Below are 17428 nucleotides of genomic sequence, written 5' to 3'. Positions count from 1 at the left end.
CCAGACTCCCCTGGTCCACACATTTCATTCTGGCGTGATGGTTTCTTGGGCCGTGGTGGTACTGCAGGCTCCACTTGCGGCTTGCTTGAATGACCCTCCTTAAAGGCCTCACCGTGGATTTGTTGGGCTTCTTCCTCACGGAAGACACAGGCTGGGGCGCTAGCCCATACTGCTCCCGGATGCCGTCTACATTCCGGCTGTCAACCGTCTCTCCAGCAGTGGTCACCAAACTATTCCTGGTTGTCACGTCTATTCCTATGAGTCACTATAAATAGAATAACTATAACGAAAAAACATCAAATGGATACACCTGGGACGTATCATCAGTGTTGTATACAGTAGGTTTAAAGTGCTCATGTGGCCTAGTCGCTTCTTTTGGGCTTGTTTTCCTAGACCTGGTGGCTTATTTCCCAAACAAAATCTGGCAACACTGCCAACGAATGACAACAACATCCGCCAATGACAGCCTTCTTCTAGGCAACATTCTTAAAACAGCCCTTGTCATGTTACAGCTTGTTGCTCAGTCTGTCCCCAGAATTAACATTACTACACCACTCCCATTTTTCACCCACTTGTTTATTTGATAGGGAGTGATGCTTCTGCTAAGTGTCAACAAAACTAAATCTCATCATCAATGCAATGTGTATCAATGCAAGCAGTGGTGGAAACTTGGGTGGGATGTACTGAAGTAGGCCTACTGTAGCCTACTTACAAGTACAATTCATTTTTACTTTACTCCAATTTTCTGAATAAAAAAAACATACATTACCAACTTCAGCCCTATATACTTTTACATTTCGGCCATTTGAAAACAGCCCATCTACAAGTTCACAATGCGTCCCGATGCGAGGCATTGTGAGCTTGCTATCTGCTATTTTCAAAAGATTTTTATACATTTGAAAACGTGTGAAATGGGACATTCTTCATAATGAATACTTTCTACTTTTGACTTTAAGTACATTTTGATGCCAATACTTTTACTCAAATATATTTTGATTACCGGACTTTTACTTGTAACAGAGTATTTCTACATTGCAGTATATATATATATTTTTACTTAAGTAGAAAATGTGAGTACCTTTTCCACCACTGGCAACAAGGTTGGATATTAGGCTATATATCATATATCAGTAGGCCTAGACCTAGGTTAGTCTATGCATGATAAGAACACAACTAAATGAACTGAACCAATTGCATTTGCCTTTGCTATTTAAAAAATCAACTTGTTCATAGAGAATGTAATTAGGCTACATCTACAGAACCAGTAAACCCTACTGTATGTCTTTGGAAATAAGAGAAGCATCTGTCTGTCCAGTTAAACTGGTTTGACAAGGGATTTCCACACAACCCCCACCGCAGGACAGAGAACAGGTAGCCACATGTCTGCGTGAGAGAATGAAAAAAAGAAAAGAAAATCATTTTGAAATGGTGTTACTCCTCTATCTTTTCAACTGACTCTAGCCAACATTTAGGCACATCCCTGCATAGGTTAAGATTTGATAACACATCTTATTATCTACGTAGGGCTAGCTGTCTTATTACATTTATCATTTTCTCACATTCTCTGAGTGACACTCTTCCACTGTTATTTTGCAGCGTAGCGCCCTCTAGTGGATGCTCCCGAGAACTGGTGATTGACTATAGGTGTATTTGATTTATTGCCAACAGAGATAACAAGAACAGTAAGTTGTTCTGGTTCTGGGCTGTCTGGAACACAAAATCACCAAACAGTGATGTTGACTGGGCACTGTTGGAGCCACTTGCTTCTTCAGGGATATATACAGTTTCCTCCCAGACACATGGTCAATGCCAGCAGCCTTGCCTCTCACCCTTCTCCAAGTCTCCCCTTCTTTTCAGCGTGGCCCGGGGAACATTCCACGCCCGAGAGGACTCTATCTCTCTCGAGGGCCTTTTTGTATTCCTCCAGTGCTCCCCTCATCCTCTCCTCACTGGTTGTATTTTTCTCTCTCCTTTTCTCCTCTCTCATTGTCTCCTGCTCATGTCTCCTCTCCACTATGTTAATTTCCCCCCCTCTTCTGTCCTCTCTGTTCTCTCTTCTTTTCCATGCTGTAATCATTATGAATATTCATAATGATTACGCTCCACTCCTCCTCATGCATTATGAATATAATGATTATGAATAGGAAAATCACATGATCAATGTACGCAATGCAAGACCAGTATCACTTCTAGGTTACATCATACCTCTTTCACCTTGTGTGTGTGTGTGTGTGTGTGTGTGTGTGTGTGTGTGTGTGTGTGTGTGTGTGTGTGTGTGTGTGTGTGTGTGTGTGTGTGTGTGTGTGTGTGTGTGTGTGTGTGTGTGTGTGTGTGTGTTGCATCTATGCCTTGGTGTGTATGAGCAGTGAGAGCTATATAGCTCATGATGCACCTGGATCAGAGATCAAAGCCTCTTGGTGTCAAAGGCTTTTTGGAGGTCAATGAAGGTGATCACCGCAGACAGGTCACCCCACACCCTCCTCAGAGCCACTATCTGTCCCGACTGTTGTTTGCTCAGGGCAAGAGCCATTCTGTGAGTTTCTCAGCAGAGGGCCTGAGCGCCTGAGACTGTTCTAAGGTGGTTGAGGATCATCGGGTTAAGCTGTCTTGGCAACTTGTGAGCACAAGCTGATGCCCCTGTAGTTTTCCGTCTTGGGTGAGGTCTCCTGAATTTGGTACCGGAACGATTCGACATTATGCGCCACAGCGCCGGTAGCTCGGCAGATGTGTATGCTTCGTTGATGAAGTCAAACGCTTCAATATGTTTGGGCACAAGCTTTTTGAAGTGCAAGTACCAAGTTTCCACTCGTTCCGTTGCACTTTCTCCCTGGATCTTGGCAGTCACTGATGAGCTTCCAGCTCTTGTCATGCTTATGGTTAACATGCACCTCTTCAACCTCCCTGATCTTTCTGGTCAGTGCCCCCGGGTGGTTCCCATGTTGCGTACACTTGGTATACCGTACACAACATGGCTCCTCCTCCTCATGCTGCTCACCATTCTGGCCACATACTGCTGTGGGATGGCATTACACTCAGTGGTGGAAAAAGTACTCAAATTCTTTACTTAAGTAAAAGTACCAATACTGCAATGTAGAAGTACTCTGTTACAAGTAAAAGTCCGGAATTAAACATTTACTTGAGTAAAAGTACAAAAGTATTGGCATCAAAATGTACTTAAGTACCAAAAGTAAAAGTACTAAAATGTTTGAAAATAGCCGATCTACAAGCTCACAACGCGTCGTGATGCGACGCTTGTGAGCTTGTAGATCGGCTAGTTTATCATTTATATCTGAAAAGTAACTAAAGTCTTCAAATAATTGTAGTGGAGTAAAAGTACAATATTTGCCCCTGAGATGAAGTGGAGTAGAAGTAAAAGTATTGGAAATTGGAAATACTCAGTAAAGTACAAATAACCCAAAATTATACTTAAGTACAGTACTTAAGTAAATGTACTTGGTTACTTTCCACCACTGATTACACTCTTCAGCCAGGATTTGTCGCAAGTCAGCCATCATGGTTGTGTTGGTCACTCTAGCACGAATAACACGCCCAAGCTGATCCCGCATGGCAGAGATTTGGCAAATCTGGCAGCTGTGCTGTTCATTCAACAAGTGCATGTTCATGTACACACTTTTTGTGTGTATGGTACACCTTTCCATTCAATGGTTTCTCTTTACTTTTATTATTTTCTACATTGTATGTAGGCCTACATACCTATCAGAACTATGAGAATACATTTATAATAATTTACTAAACAAAAAAAATAAACCAGAATATATTTTAGATTATTCAAAGTAGCCACCTTTTTTGCTTTGAGGACAGCTTTGCACGTGGCATTCTCTCAATCAGCCACCTAGCATGGTTTTCCTACAGTCTTGAAGAGTTCCCAGAGGTGATGAGGACTTGTTGGCTGCTTTTCCTTCATGCTGCGGTCCAACTCACCCCAAACATCTGTTGAGTTTAGATCAGGTGATAATGAAGTGGAGGTCAGGTCCTCTGACACAGCTCTCCATCACTGGAGCAACACGGACAGTTTAGGCCTTTTATTTAGATCGGTGCAAGTACAACAGAATGACTGACGTTTCGGTCTTTCGACCTTCCTCAGAGTCATGACTCTGAGGAAGGTCGAAAGACCGAAACGTCAGTCATTCTGTTGTACTTGCACCGATCTAAATAAAAGGCCTAAACTGTCCGTGTTGCTCCAGTGTTCTCTCTTCTGCATATACTGTCCCTACTCCTGTGACGCACCGGACCGGCCGTCTAAGGCTTGAGGCGCAACGGTAGAATCCCTTTGTTCACAGCTCTCCATCACTCACCTTCTTAGTCAAATAGCCCTTAAATAGCTGGGGGGGGGGGGGTCATTGTCTGTTGAAAAACAAATGTTCACTATTGTTCCCACTAAGCACAAACCTGATGGACTGGAAGGTCGCTGCAGAATGTTGTGGTAGCCATGCTGCTTAAGTGTGCCTTGAATTTTTTGTAAATCACCAACAGTGTCACCAGCAAAGCACCCCCACACCATCAACCTCCTCCTCCATGATAGGAACCACACTTGCAGAAATCATCCGCTCACCCTCTCTGTGTCTCACAAAAAACACGATGGGTGGAACCAAAAATCTCAAATTTGGACTCAGACCAAAGTACAGATTTCCACTGGTCTAATGTCCATTCCTGCGTTTCTTGGCCCAAATAATTCTCGTATTCTGACTTGTATGCCCTCAGCAGTCGCTTCTTTGCAGCAATTTGACCATGAATGCCTGATTCACACGGTCTCCTCAGAACAGTTGATGTTGAGATGTGTCTATTACTTGAACTCTGTGAAGCCTATATTTGTGGACTTAATTTGAAGTAGCCTCACGTAGCCAGACTATAATCACAGAGGGATTCTGTGACCTGTAATGGTCAATTTGAACCATGGTCAAGCAACTCTGAAGGTCCCTCAACCCCACTTTGAGGTTTTTATTCTAAGGTCCCCTGTCTCACTTCCCGGTTAGTAAAAAAAAAGGCAGGAAATCTGCTAAATCTCTGGTAAGCTTTCTATTTTTGATAAATGCACTAAATAATATTACTGTGTCCCGACTGTCCCCCAACCATAATGTCAACTACGTCAGTCCTTCTAAATCCAAACTAAATTTAATTTAAAAAGGTGTTATTCTATTAATAAATTGTCAACTAACTATGACTGTGCTGTGGAATTGTTACCCCGCTACATAAATGTAAGGCAGACTAAAGTGTAGGGTTTAAAAATAGCAATTATTTTATAATAGAAAAGCTTACAAAATGGTACTTCATTTATGTGCAATTGTGCATATATAGAAATGGTTAAAAGTGTTTAAGCAAATATAAAGGGAAGACTGGTACAAGTAGTAAAGTAAATCAAACAAAGGGAAAAGGAACAGCGGTCCTTAAGTGTGCCGCTTGTTCCACATGGACCTACAGATCAATGACAAAGCAGACATTTCACAATATGCACAAAGCATGTAATACATAAACACAATATGCACTCACTCAGCTACAAAATGTCACATGAGATACAATGGGCAAACCAATAAAAGGATTACCTTAGCTCTTATTATATACACAGTACACACACACACACATCAGAAGCCTCTCAATGTACTTTCCACACATCAGAAGCCTCTCAATGTTTCCACACATCACATCAAGCCCCCCTGTCTGCACCGGTTATACAATGACATCAGATATATCATATATACACACACACATGTTAAACCAAAATGTCATACAAAATCATAAACAACAAAACCTACAGAGACATTTGTTCTCCTTTGCACATACATAATCTGATACTCACATATCTCCAGTTTAAAGGGTTAAATGCCTATTTCACGGAGACTAGGCCACACCCCAAACAATTGCTGAACACTGGACAGGCACCACAAAGCACCAACAGTGAGTATCAAAGACCTGATGATATAAAAACATTCATTGTAGATCATATAAAATACAACAATAAAAGCGAGGATACAAAAAACAAACCAAAATAAACAAGCTTACCGGGTTAACAGGTCAACACTCAAACATCCTCCTCTCAACCATTAGGCCTACATATCTATGCTCTCAACATGCTACCAGCAGTGTTGAGTTCCCACAGATTAATGACCTAGCTGCCTTTTCAGAAGGCCTTAAATACCTGTGTCTATTATGACATCACTTTCTCTGCCTCCCTCTAGGGGCTACAGAATGAAAGAACATTTTTTTTTTGTCAACTGTCAGATGTCAACTACATCAGATAGGCCATCTTATGGAGTTGGCATCTAAAAACAAAACTGAGGGAGGTTGGCCCATTACACGGTCAACACTTTGATCTTTTAAAACATATTTTCCCCGCATAATTGAAGAATATATATAAAAATTAAAAATAAATGAATGAATGGGTGGTACATTTAATGGCTAGCTTTTTTTCTTTCATAGTTTTGATGTGTTCAGCGTTGAACTATGTGTAGAAAATAATTTAAATAAAGAATAACCATTGAATGGAAGGCGTGTCCAAACGTTAGACTTTTGATTCCACTGCGCCCTCTACAGATCTGGTCAATATAAATTACTATTGACCATATCTGTAGAGGGCGCAGCGGAGTAAATAAAAAAAATTCCGTCTCGTGGACATATTTAGTTTTCTGCCCAAAAAGTGTATTTACAGAGAAGGTGGGGTGCTGAGAGGCTTCCCACCCTGGAGAATAGACTTTCAACAACACAAAACAGCCTTTGTTTTGGTGAGTAGCGAAGTAGTTTTGTTTATTCTTTACTACAGTTGGAGCCCTCGCAGAGCAGTGGAATTCTTTGTCTATAAGCAGAGCCGAGCAGAGAGCAACAAATGTGGGAACTGTGGTGACGCTGACGCAGAACATGTAGAGCACATTCTATAGACTCCGGGCATAGGGAGGAGTCGAGGAGGAGCCTAGCTACCAGTGACGTATTTCGGCGTATTTCGACCCTATATTTTATATAGGGTCGTATCAACAGCTGGCCGTATCAACAACAGCATTGACAGCTACTCACAACGTCTCCTGAACACACAGTCTGTGTAAAGTCTACAACACATACACACACAATGCGTGACAGAGACATACCATACAGAGAGAAGCTGACAGCTATGCAGAGGAAAGAGCACAATTATGTGACAAAGTTTGTGAAGCAGAACGGGAATTGGATATTATGGGGATTCTTTAGCCATGGTTCACATGACGCTTGTATACAAGCGTCATGGTGCCGAGTCCCCCTGGTCTAAAGTTGTGTTCTATTTTTTCACATTGCCATCTCTCACATAAACATAAACGTTCAGATTTCAAATATAAAGTGCTTACCACCGAGCCACGGATGTTACAAGGCGATGCGGACCGCGATGAGTACCCGTATCTCCCGTATTGTTCAATAAAAAGCATTTTAATCCCATCGCCGGCCATTTTCTCCAAATTGTCTCCGATACTTTCAACCATGCGACACTAATGGTTGGGAGGTGTATTGCACTCTGATACATTACAAAACAAAAAAAAACAAAAAAAGAAAATGGCCGGCGATGGGATTAAAATGCTTTTTATTGAACAATACGGGAGATACGGGTACTCATCGCGGTCCGCATCGCCTTGTAACATCCGTGGCTCGGTGGTAAGCACTTTATATTTGAAATCTGAACGTTTATGTTTATGTGAGAGATGGCAATGTGAAAAAAATCGAACACAACTTTAGACCAGGGGGACTCGGCACCATGACTGTCATGGTATGACAGTCATGTTTCAGGGCTAGGGATTCTTGGAGCAGAGGGAATTGGGAAAGGGAGTAGTAATGATTAGGACGGCACTGTATTACGTTTTACATGATACAAGGTTGAGTTGCAGAATATAAGTGACATAAATGACATGATGTTACACACTCTTGTACAGTAGGTGGCGGTATGCACCTTTAGGTTGGTTGCGATCCGCCAATAAACCAAGAGAAGAAGAAGAAGAAGAGGAAGATAACTTGAGGAGAAGAAGAAGATGAGAAAGGAAACATAACAACCGGCTGTCTTACAACACTGCGGTATAAATGTAACATTTTATTTGATGTTTAATTTACCTCTGTGAAGTTGCTATAGTGAACTCTGTACTGTCTAGTTCAGGATGAATACTGGCATTAAGTTACTTAGCAGCGCACATCAATTCAAAATGAACTGTAGCTCCTCTAGCCATCTTCATATGCATTATTATTACAGTCAGTGTCAGCTCCACTTGTGTTTAGAATTTTGATCAACCAAAACTATTATTTGCAGCGGGTACAGTACCCAGTGGTGGGAGAAGTACTCAGATATTTTACTTGAGTAAAAGTAGCAATACCACAATATGAAAATATACTCTGTAAAAGGCCTGTGTTCAAAATGCTACTTGAGTAAAAATACAAAAGTATTGGCATCAAAATATACTTAAAGTACCGAAAGTAAAAGTACTCAAATGTTTGAAAATAGCAGATCTACAAGCACACAACGCGTCGCAACATGTTGTGAGCTTGCAGATTGGCTATTTTCAAATAGCCTAGGCTAAAGTGGTTAATGTATGTTTTATATATATCTGCAAAGTAACTAGTAACTAAAGTTTTCAAATAATTGTAGTGGAGTAAAAGTACAATATTTGCCTCTGACATGTAGTGGAGTAGAAGTAAAAGTATTGAAAATTGGAAATACTACAGTAAAGTAAAAATACCTCAAAATGTTACTTAAGTACAGTACTTGAGTGAATGTACTTAGTTACTTTACACCATTGCTTTTAATCTAGTTCACCATCACGTCTCTCTTTCCCTCTGTGCATCATCGAGTCTGTCCCTCAGCTCTCGAACTTGCCAGTTAAATTGAATCCAACATTTGTCTTTCAGTCCTTGGGTATCATTGGTGCCAAGCAATGTACCAGAAATGATGGGTCAGGCCCTGTGTTTATGCTCTCGTGGATCCATTACCATTGACAACAAGAGATATTTCTTCATCCAGAAACTAGACGAAGGGTAAGAAAATGCATGTGATCAGTGTACATTGGAATTCATGATTCCATCCACACCCCTACCTCCATTGGACCATTGGCCATCTTCATTCTCCTTGCTTTTAGGGCTGCAACTATCGACTATTTTCTTAGAGATTATTCTATCAATTACTTTCTCCAATAATCGACAATAAGGGTTTTTTCTTATTGTTTTGTATTTCTTTTATATTTCAATGAATCACTTAATCTCAGCCCTATTTTATTCTTTTCCTATTTCCTTTTCTATAACTCATCCATTCATGCCCAAAATAGGGATCGATTATTAATCTATAATTGTATTATTATATATCGATTTAGTTTTTTTAAATCAGTTAAATCCTTTCATTCGATCATCAGTTGCACCCGTAATCTCTTTGCTTCTGTTCTCCCTCCCTCCGTCAGTGGGTTCAGCTATGTGGACCTGGTGGAAGGTGTTCAGGATGGTCGCTTCTATGCCTTGAAGAGGATCCTGTGTCATGACCGCGAGGGTCGCCAGGAGGCGCAGACGGAGGTGGAGATGCATCAGATGTTTAACCACCCCAACATCCTGGGCTTGACGGCACACACTTTCGTAGACCGTGGAGGAAAAAGTGAAGCCTGGTTACTTCTACCCTACGTTAGGGTGAGTTAACACTTATTTTATTTTATTTATTTTTGTTAAAAAATAAAAGATTTCTGGAGTAATTATGAAATGTGTCTGTTTGCATGTATGTAGAAGGGCAGCCTATGGTCCGTGTTGGAGAAACTTAGAGACAAGGGGACCTTGATGGCTGAAAGACGGATCTTGCACATCCTGCATGGTATTTGCTCTGGCCTCAAGGCTATTCATGAGAAAGGCTATGCACACAGGTATGCTACACTACATGCATGCATGCTAATAGAAGTGTTTAGGTACATACCGTACTCAAACAGTACAAATATTTGGTGCAGCAGTAAATCATTGAGGTAGTTTTTTTTTCACCTCCTCCTTGGTAAAAAAAAATCTATAGGAAAATTAGCTATCTGTTGGTTTCTTATTCCAAACAGCAATATAATAAAACATTTCAGTATGTTCCTCGATACCTTAATACTACCCCGCCAGCTTTGCCAAGTAATCCCTGTGATCAGAACCACATTTATATGTACGGTTGCATTTGCTAGGAACTTCACTTGGTGTTTTCGTTTTACGTGCACAGATCAGACTTGAAATAACAAACCTAGACTGTGAAAATTACATCTATGGCTACGCACCCTATTCAAATACAAACACAGTAGTCATCATTTCACAAAGATAAAGAGTGCTTAATTGTGTGAGTATTGACAATATTTTAACATGATTCAATACAGTGGATTTTTAAATGGGTATATTATCTGATACTGCGCACATAAATGATTGATGTGCTTGTTTCTGTCAGAGACCTGAAGCCCACCAATGTGCTCCTGGAGGAGGGTGACAGACCCCTTCTGATGGACTTGGGTTCTATGAACAGAGCCAGGATTGAGGTGAGACATTGGGTCCCATAGAGCAGTGGTTCTCAAACTTCTCAAGCCGTGACCCCCCAAAAGAATCATATTTGAACTGGGTACCCCCCACCCTGACAAGCTCTTGGAATTGTAGGAGTTGAGGCATTACATTTAGTTTGACTCGGTTCCACAGATGCATATTGTGAAAATAGCCACGAGGCGTTGTGATCGACTATTTTCAACATTTTTGCCTCTTTCTTAGGTAATATTTTGACTATTTCGCCAATGTTTGCCAATTTTTCATAGTTTATTTTGTTGATTACTTTTGACACAATGAAAATTTCATTTCAGAGGTATTCAAAAGGTCTTAAAAGTCCTTAAATTGTCACTTTAGAAATGTGCAGATATCCAGTATACTCTTATACTGTATGTAGGGGCTGTCACGATTAAAATTTAAGTTGACGATTAATTGTCAAACAAATAATTGCGATTAACGATTTAATTGTGTTTTTGTCATTGAGCATTGGAACATATGAATACAATTTTAATTTCCGTTTGGTTTTTAGGCTTCATAATCACAAATTGCACAAGGCAGTATGACAAATAACTTGAATATACAAAGAAGTTACTGACACATTTAATAATTTTATGCTTCAATTTGTTTTTAAAGAATTGCGTAAATAGCTGATCTACATGCTTACAACACTGACGTGTTGTAAGGCGATTATTAGGGGTGTGCCGATATATCGTCCCGCGATATATCGCGATACGTTTTCATGACGATATGTATCGTTTTGAAAAAAAAAAAAACAGCCCCGAGGTGAAAAGGGTGACAACATGTTTGTTTTTTTTCGGGTCAGGTGTCACACTATTGCCCTATTTGGATTCAAAACGGCTATTGTAGCTGAAAATCTACAAGTTTGCGCAAAAACAGAATTATTTGTTTGCATTTTCTCTCCCCCATATATTTTCATAATAAAAACGTGCGTATCGTATCGTATCGAAATCGTATCGAAGTTGTGAGCCAAATATCGTATCGTATCGTTTGGTGAAATTAGTGTATCGGCACACCCCTAGCGATTATGTAATAATTGTGACAGGCCTAACTGTATGTTGGTTTATTTACTGTTGAGTGAGAAAACAATGTTGCCTGTTCAGCAAATTATCTGGTGACCCCTCCAAGAGAAAAAGTTCTCAAAATTATTTGAGAAAAAGTTCTCGAAATTATTTGAGAAAAAGTTCTCGAAATTATTTGAGAAAAAGTTCTCAAAATGATTTGAAAAAATAACTTTTGACAACTAGAGACTAGCTGACCTACAAGCTCACAACGTGTCGCAGATGTGACGCGTTGTGAGCTTGTAGGTTGGCTATTCTCGTACGGCGTGCGACACTGCTTAAATTAGTCTTAACAAGGTCATGAACAGCTTGGTCCCATGAATGAGGAAAATCCTTTGCAGAATATAGAAAAAAGGAGAAGCACTCGCGCTTACTTCTCGTACCAAGCCAAGGATGTGGTTAACCACATGAACAATTATTGGCCACAATTTTCAGAAATGTCCAAATATAGCAGAGTGTTCCCACGGGTTAAAATGCGTCACATTGTGACCTTGTAGATTAGCTATTTTTGACGCGGAACACCATCATATGATGAATTATAAATGGGGCTTAAGTGGTTTAAATGCCTTTTATTAGTTTGGGGCATATCACAATAAAAAAAACAAGAGAAATGGTTTCGACCCGCATGAGACTTTGTGAGCACCTTGCATTCACCTGGAGTTTATTACTTTGCAATTGTGAACACACAGTATCTTTTCCTTTGATCGTGTGCTGAATATATTGTAAATGCATTGTCAAAATCTGTGTTCATTTAGTGTTAATTTTAACCCATTAGGGTTAAATCAATCTGGGATCCCAAGTCAAATAAAAAGGAAAAACAGCGCCGCCAGCGTTTTTCACTTTTGCATTTGCGCAGCTCTGAATCTGTTCTTGAGAGATTATGGTTAAATTAACATGCATGATATTGTTTTATACTGTAGGTGAGAGGAACCAGAGAGGCCATGACCATTCAGGACTGGGCAGCCCAGCGATGTACAATTTCCTACAGGGCTCCTGAGCTCTTCAATGTCGAGAGCCACTGCATTATTGATGAGCGCACTGATATCTGGGTACAGTGTTTAATTTCACAGTAGTTTTGTTATGTAACGTGACACTGGTGCTTTCCAACCTTCTATCAGAATCATTCAACAATATAACACTTGATGCTTCAGACCTGTTGGTGACTGTTTTTCTTCTATCCTGCTCCATTTGTTCCCCATTCCCTTGCCTCCCTTCAGTCACTCGGATGCGTACTGTATTGTATGATGATCCTAGAGGGGCCGTATGACCTGGTGTTTCAGAAAGGGGATAGCGTTGCCTTGGCCGTTCAGAATCCTGTAGTTATCCCTCAAGCTTGCAGGTAAGACCTCAGTAGGAATGGCCCCTTACCACTCTTTTCATTTCCCAATTCAGAGCCACAACCTTGAGGTAAGCGATATTACTCAAGAGGGTATTCTTAACTGTTATTATTGCCACAACAATGATGCAGTTAACCGCTTGTTCCATTAGTATCATAGAAGTGGCAAAAACACTCTTGAGTGTAATATCGCGATCATACAACGGTTAGCAACTACAAAGGTCTTTTTTTTTTATTACGATACGATACGATACGATAATACTTTATTGTCAGTTCACACTGAAATTTGTCTTGCGACCCAGCAGCCATGTATGCAACACATAAATTAATATCATTCAAGAAAATCCCAAAATCAGTTAGTTTGTAAAGTGCTAGTTCCTTACACACTGAAGATCTCTGTCAAATCCGATACCCAACAAGGCAACATAATGTAACGTTAACTACACTGGTTAGCATCTTCATTACTATGGAAATCTGTTGATATCTCTGTTTATATCAATGGCTAAGTGATATTTACAGTAATGATGCCTATTTCATTTGAACATGACTGAGGTATTCTTTCTTTATCGTGATTTGAGCACAGGTGGAGAGCCTATTTTGACAAATCAAAATGCTTTGTCTGAACTAGTTGTATAATATCTGACGATACTGATTCCAGCCAGATAGCAGATACTATATTTGTTTGTTTGCTTTTCTCTATAAACAGCTACTAAACTGTTAGTAAGCTACATTCAGCACTGCTGCACCTCGAAACACTCTTTTTAGACATTTCTGTTTTGGTATTGTTTTTCTTTAAGCTTAAAATGCCTCCACACTGCTGACCTGATGACTGCAGGCAGCTTTCACTGAGTGGCTGCTGTTGTTCACATGACAGCTACGAGCATTTACGCAGTGACTTAGGCCAATATTTGACAGTAATGGATGCAGACCGTAATGCTTCATCGAAAGTAATGGATGGGGCGACACCTCGTAGTGAATTATCGTACTTATACCATGGCTTTATTTATATTCTTTTTTTTACTTTGAACGTGTAGAATGTCGTTATACTTTGGCGTTAACATCTTGACTGATGAATGTGGTGAGATTCTGGCTGACTTTTTATGACTTGTTGATCTCAACCTCCCTCTGTCCCTCAGAGGAAGCGGAACATCAGTGGCGTTAGCATGTTGCTAACTTAGCATCACAGATGGTTGAATGTAACCTTCCCAGCGGAAATCAACAATAATCGTTTATAGGCTATAATCGATTATGTCATGTCACTGTGTTGATGCAGAATCGTACACAGCCGCGTCGCGATGCATCTTAGAATCGAAAAGTTTTCCCACCTCTATTGATGATAACCACGTTCTAGTCCAACAAACAGTTGCTACAATTAGTTTATTACTACTGTCATGGTTACATTCCATGTAATCTATCATGAGCATTGATTTAAAATCGTGATTAAACATTTGACTTGACTGTTTGAGGATTCTAAATATCCGATACTGACTGCAAAACCGACAATCAGGAATAAGTATTTTCTATGGCCATGGTATAACGGATTGTAACTTTTTTACTATACGATCCAGTGCTTAAGCCCAGTAATCGGATCGATACTGATATGGAGCATCACACAACCCTAGTTGCCATACGTTGTCCATTGAGGGAGTGGTTTCTGTTTATCTTCCAGCATTTGGTAGATTTGACCAGTGTTTTCCAAACAGTGAGTCAGGACCCATTTTTATGGGTCGCGAGTAAATATCCCTTTTTCTCTTCTCTTCATTTTGTTTAAATGAACGTGTTGTCAAGCTGACAACACGTCGCGATGCGACACGTTGTGAGCTTGTAGATCTGCTATTTTCACATAAAAAAAATGTGTTCAATACTCATAATCGAGGCAAAAGTTTGAAATAGTGGTGATATTGATTTGAAGTCGTATCGCCCAGCCCTACATCATACATATACATAAATATATTTCTATCTGTTAACAAACTGTAGTCATACAGTGCTCTATATATAACTTGTGAGACTGTGGCTGTAGTCTATACACAATCCTGCAAGACCACAGGCATCAAGCGCCTCACTTGAGTGCCAGGCCAACAGGAATGTTTTGTGAGGGTCATGTTTTTTTAATTGGGATCAAACTGTGTCTGTCTGTCTGTCTGTCTGTCTGTCTTTCTCTTTCTCTTTCTTTTATTGTGCCAGTTACTCTGAAGGCCTGCAGATGCTGCTTAGCTCCATAATGGTGTCTAATCCCCAGGAGAGACCCGACATCAACTGGGTTCTCGACCAGGTCCAGGACCTGCAGAGTCGCAGCCCTAATACAGAAACAAACATGGTCTGATAGAACCCAGTGTGCTAGACGAGGGTGAAAGTAGCCTTGGAATGAGAACTTTGCACACCCTGTGTTTGAAAATATCTATTTTCTTTTTTTATATAAATTATTGAAGTCTGATGTATCACAGCTTGGGTACATATTTTCATCCAGTTTGGAAGTATTGGCAAGAAGCGATCATTTCACACACTTGGCCGTGGTTTGTTGGGCTTGTTTAAAACCACTGATTCTTTGAAAGAAACATATTTAAACAGTTAAGAATGATGAGAGCAAGGCCTTACGAAGAAATGGTTATGAACTTCACACTTGAGGCGTTTTTTATTGAATGTCACTGATAACCCAAAAATATATTTTTAGGTCAGAAACTCATTACCAAAAAAGCATTGCCAAACTTTCCAATGGATGGAAACTGCCCCAGATATAATGAATGCTTAGAGGAAAGAATAGGGACCATTTCTGAGCTGGGAATTTACTTTGTTTACTGCCTTTTTGCATCCCTTGCAGTAATGCCTATGTATTACAACTATGAAAATATGCCTGTACTAGAGAAGCTCAGAATCCACTGTTGAGCGCTCCTCACCTGCAATGCTGCATTTGAACACACAGAGGTGCTCCACCATCACAGTCACTTTGAATGCCTGTGTGGCTCCTTTCATTTATCAGTCAATGTGTCATGTCTTTGTGAGTGGCTGATAATGTCTGAGCAGGGTCACTATTTTGACAGCACAGCAAAATGACACGGTAGGGAGTGAGTTGGAGCTGGTCCACACTGACCCAAGTGAAATGTAACCATCATGTCAAAAGTTTTATTGAACGGATACCACTGGATCCACTTTTATCAGTAGATGATCTGTCACATAATCTGCTACTGTTACATTGTAACATTTTACTGCACTTTTTTCTTTGTGTAACATGTGTAAATTCCTACCATTTTAGCATATTGCCTGAATTTAATTTTGGATTGCCTATTATTTGCTTGAAAATGTAAAGAGAGACTTTTTTTTTTATTGTTCTATCTCAGGATTCACCTAGTTGTCTGAGAAAGAGTATAGTTTGAAGGAAGATTCTAATGGTACTGTTTTTTTGTATTTTTTTTTAAGGGATACTGTTTGGGGCATTTAGTTGCAATTTAATCAATGTAGTGTGAATTAAGAACGATGTGATATTGGACCTCAGAGCAGCTGAAACTAAATCCAATATTTATTTTATTTGCTCAGAGTTTACTGCTACAGTTAGAAAGATTACGAATACTGTGTGCAAATATGCAGTGTTTTTAAATGACATATTGCTGTCTGTATTTTGTACAATGGTTAGCGCCTCACCAATGCAATAATTAGACAGGTTATTAAGAAGGGTATACTGTATTGTGAGGTCCATCAATATACTGTAAGTAATTCTACCCTACCATTTTGAACATGCAGAACAAAAATGAAGAAATAATTGATATTGTTTAATCAATAACAACGATGCCATTTGATTAGTTCTTAAAATGAAAATGTAGCGGTGTTGGAAATGTTTTGTTGTTTATTCTTTTTAAAACATTTATTTTCAATAATGTTACACGATCATGTCGAATGCAATAGATTCAAATTGAAAGCTTCTTTCTTTGTACTACAATGTAGCATTGGTGAAGCAGTGATTATGCCACTGTCTTTTGACATTCAATGTTCATCAAACATGTAATTTCATACATAAATGACTTGTTTAAATCCATCACGATGAATGTTGAAAAGGATTTGGTTCATATGTTTTAGGTGACTCTTCCCACCTAAAAGAGTGACCTCTTCCATTCTAAGTCCCAATCACATTTAGTCACATTAAAATCTTTAATCATGTCAATTACGGTTTGTATCTATTTATTTATTTTTGTTTATTTTAATGCACAAGCATCCTTGGAAGTTTAGCCCAAGATTAATAATCTGTCGGTGGCAGACCAGTGCAACCCTGTGTGTGTGTGTGTGACAATTATCAGAAACTGTTTAGGTGACAGGATTTACAACTTTTAGGGTCACTCAGCTCAATGTGATGTCGTACCTCACTTCCCTCTAATCATTCTCAGAGGTAACGCTTACCCTTCCGGGCACTCATACATGAGATTGACCAATAGTGGTGGAAAAAGTACTCAAATTCTTTACTTAAGTAAAAGTACCAATACTGCAATATAAAAATACTCTGTTACAAGTAATAGTCCAGAATTCAATATTTACTTGA

General features: G+C 39.7%; 1 protein-coding gene across 1 annotated transcript; it reads left to right on the top strand.

Annotated features, from left to right (window-relative positions):
- Positions 1-8874: 8874 nt before the first annotated feature.
- Positions 8875-17056, top strand: stk16 (serine/threonine kinase 16). Its single transcript, XM_080427919.1, has 7 exons — positions 8875-8994; positions 9411-9630; positions 9724-9857; positions 10403-10490; positions 12488-12616; positions 12785-12906; positions 15088-17056. Exons 1-7 carry the CDS (start codon positions 8906-8908, stop codon positions 15224-15226), a joined length of 921 nt encoding a protein of 306 aa, XP_080284045.1. The 5' UTR covers positions 8875-8905; the 3' UTR covers positions 15227-17056.
- Positions 17057-17428: the final 372 nt, after the last annotated feature.

The sequence above is a fragment of the Gymnoscopelus braueri genome, assembly GCF_963280865.1.
Source record: "Gymnoscopelus braueri genome assembly, chromosome: 1".
NCBI classification, from domain to species: Eukaryota; Metazoa; Chordata; class Actinopteri; order Myctophiformes; family Myctophidae; genus Gymnoscopelus; species Gymnoscopelus braueri.
The sequence above is the reverse complement of the archived record's forward strand: the minus strand, read 5'-3'. Positions and strand labels throughout refer to the sequence as shown.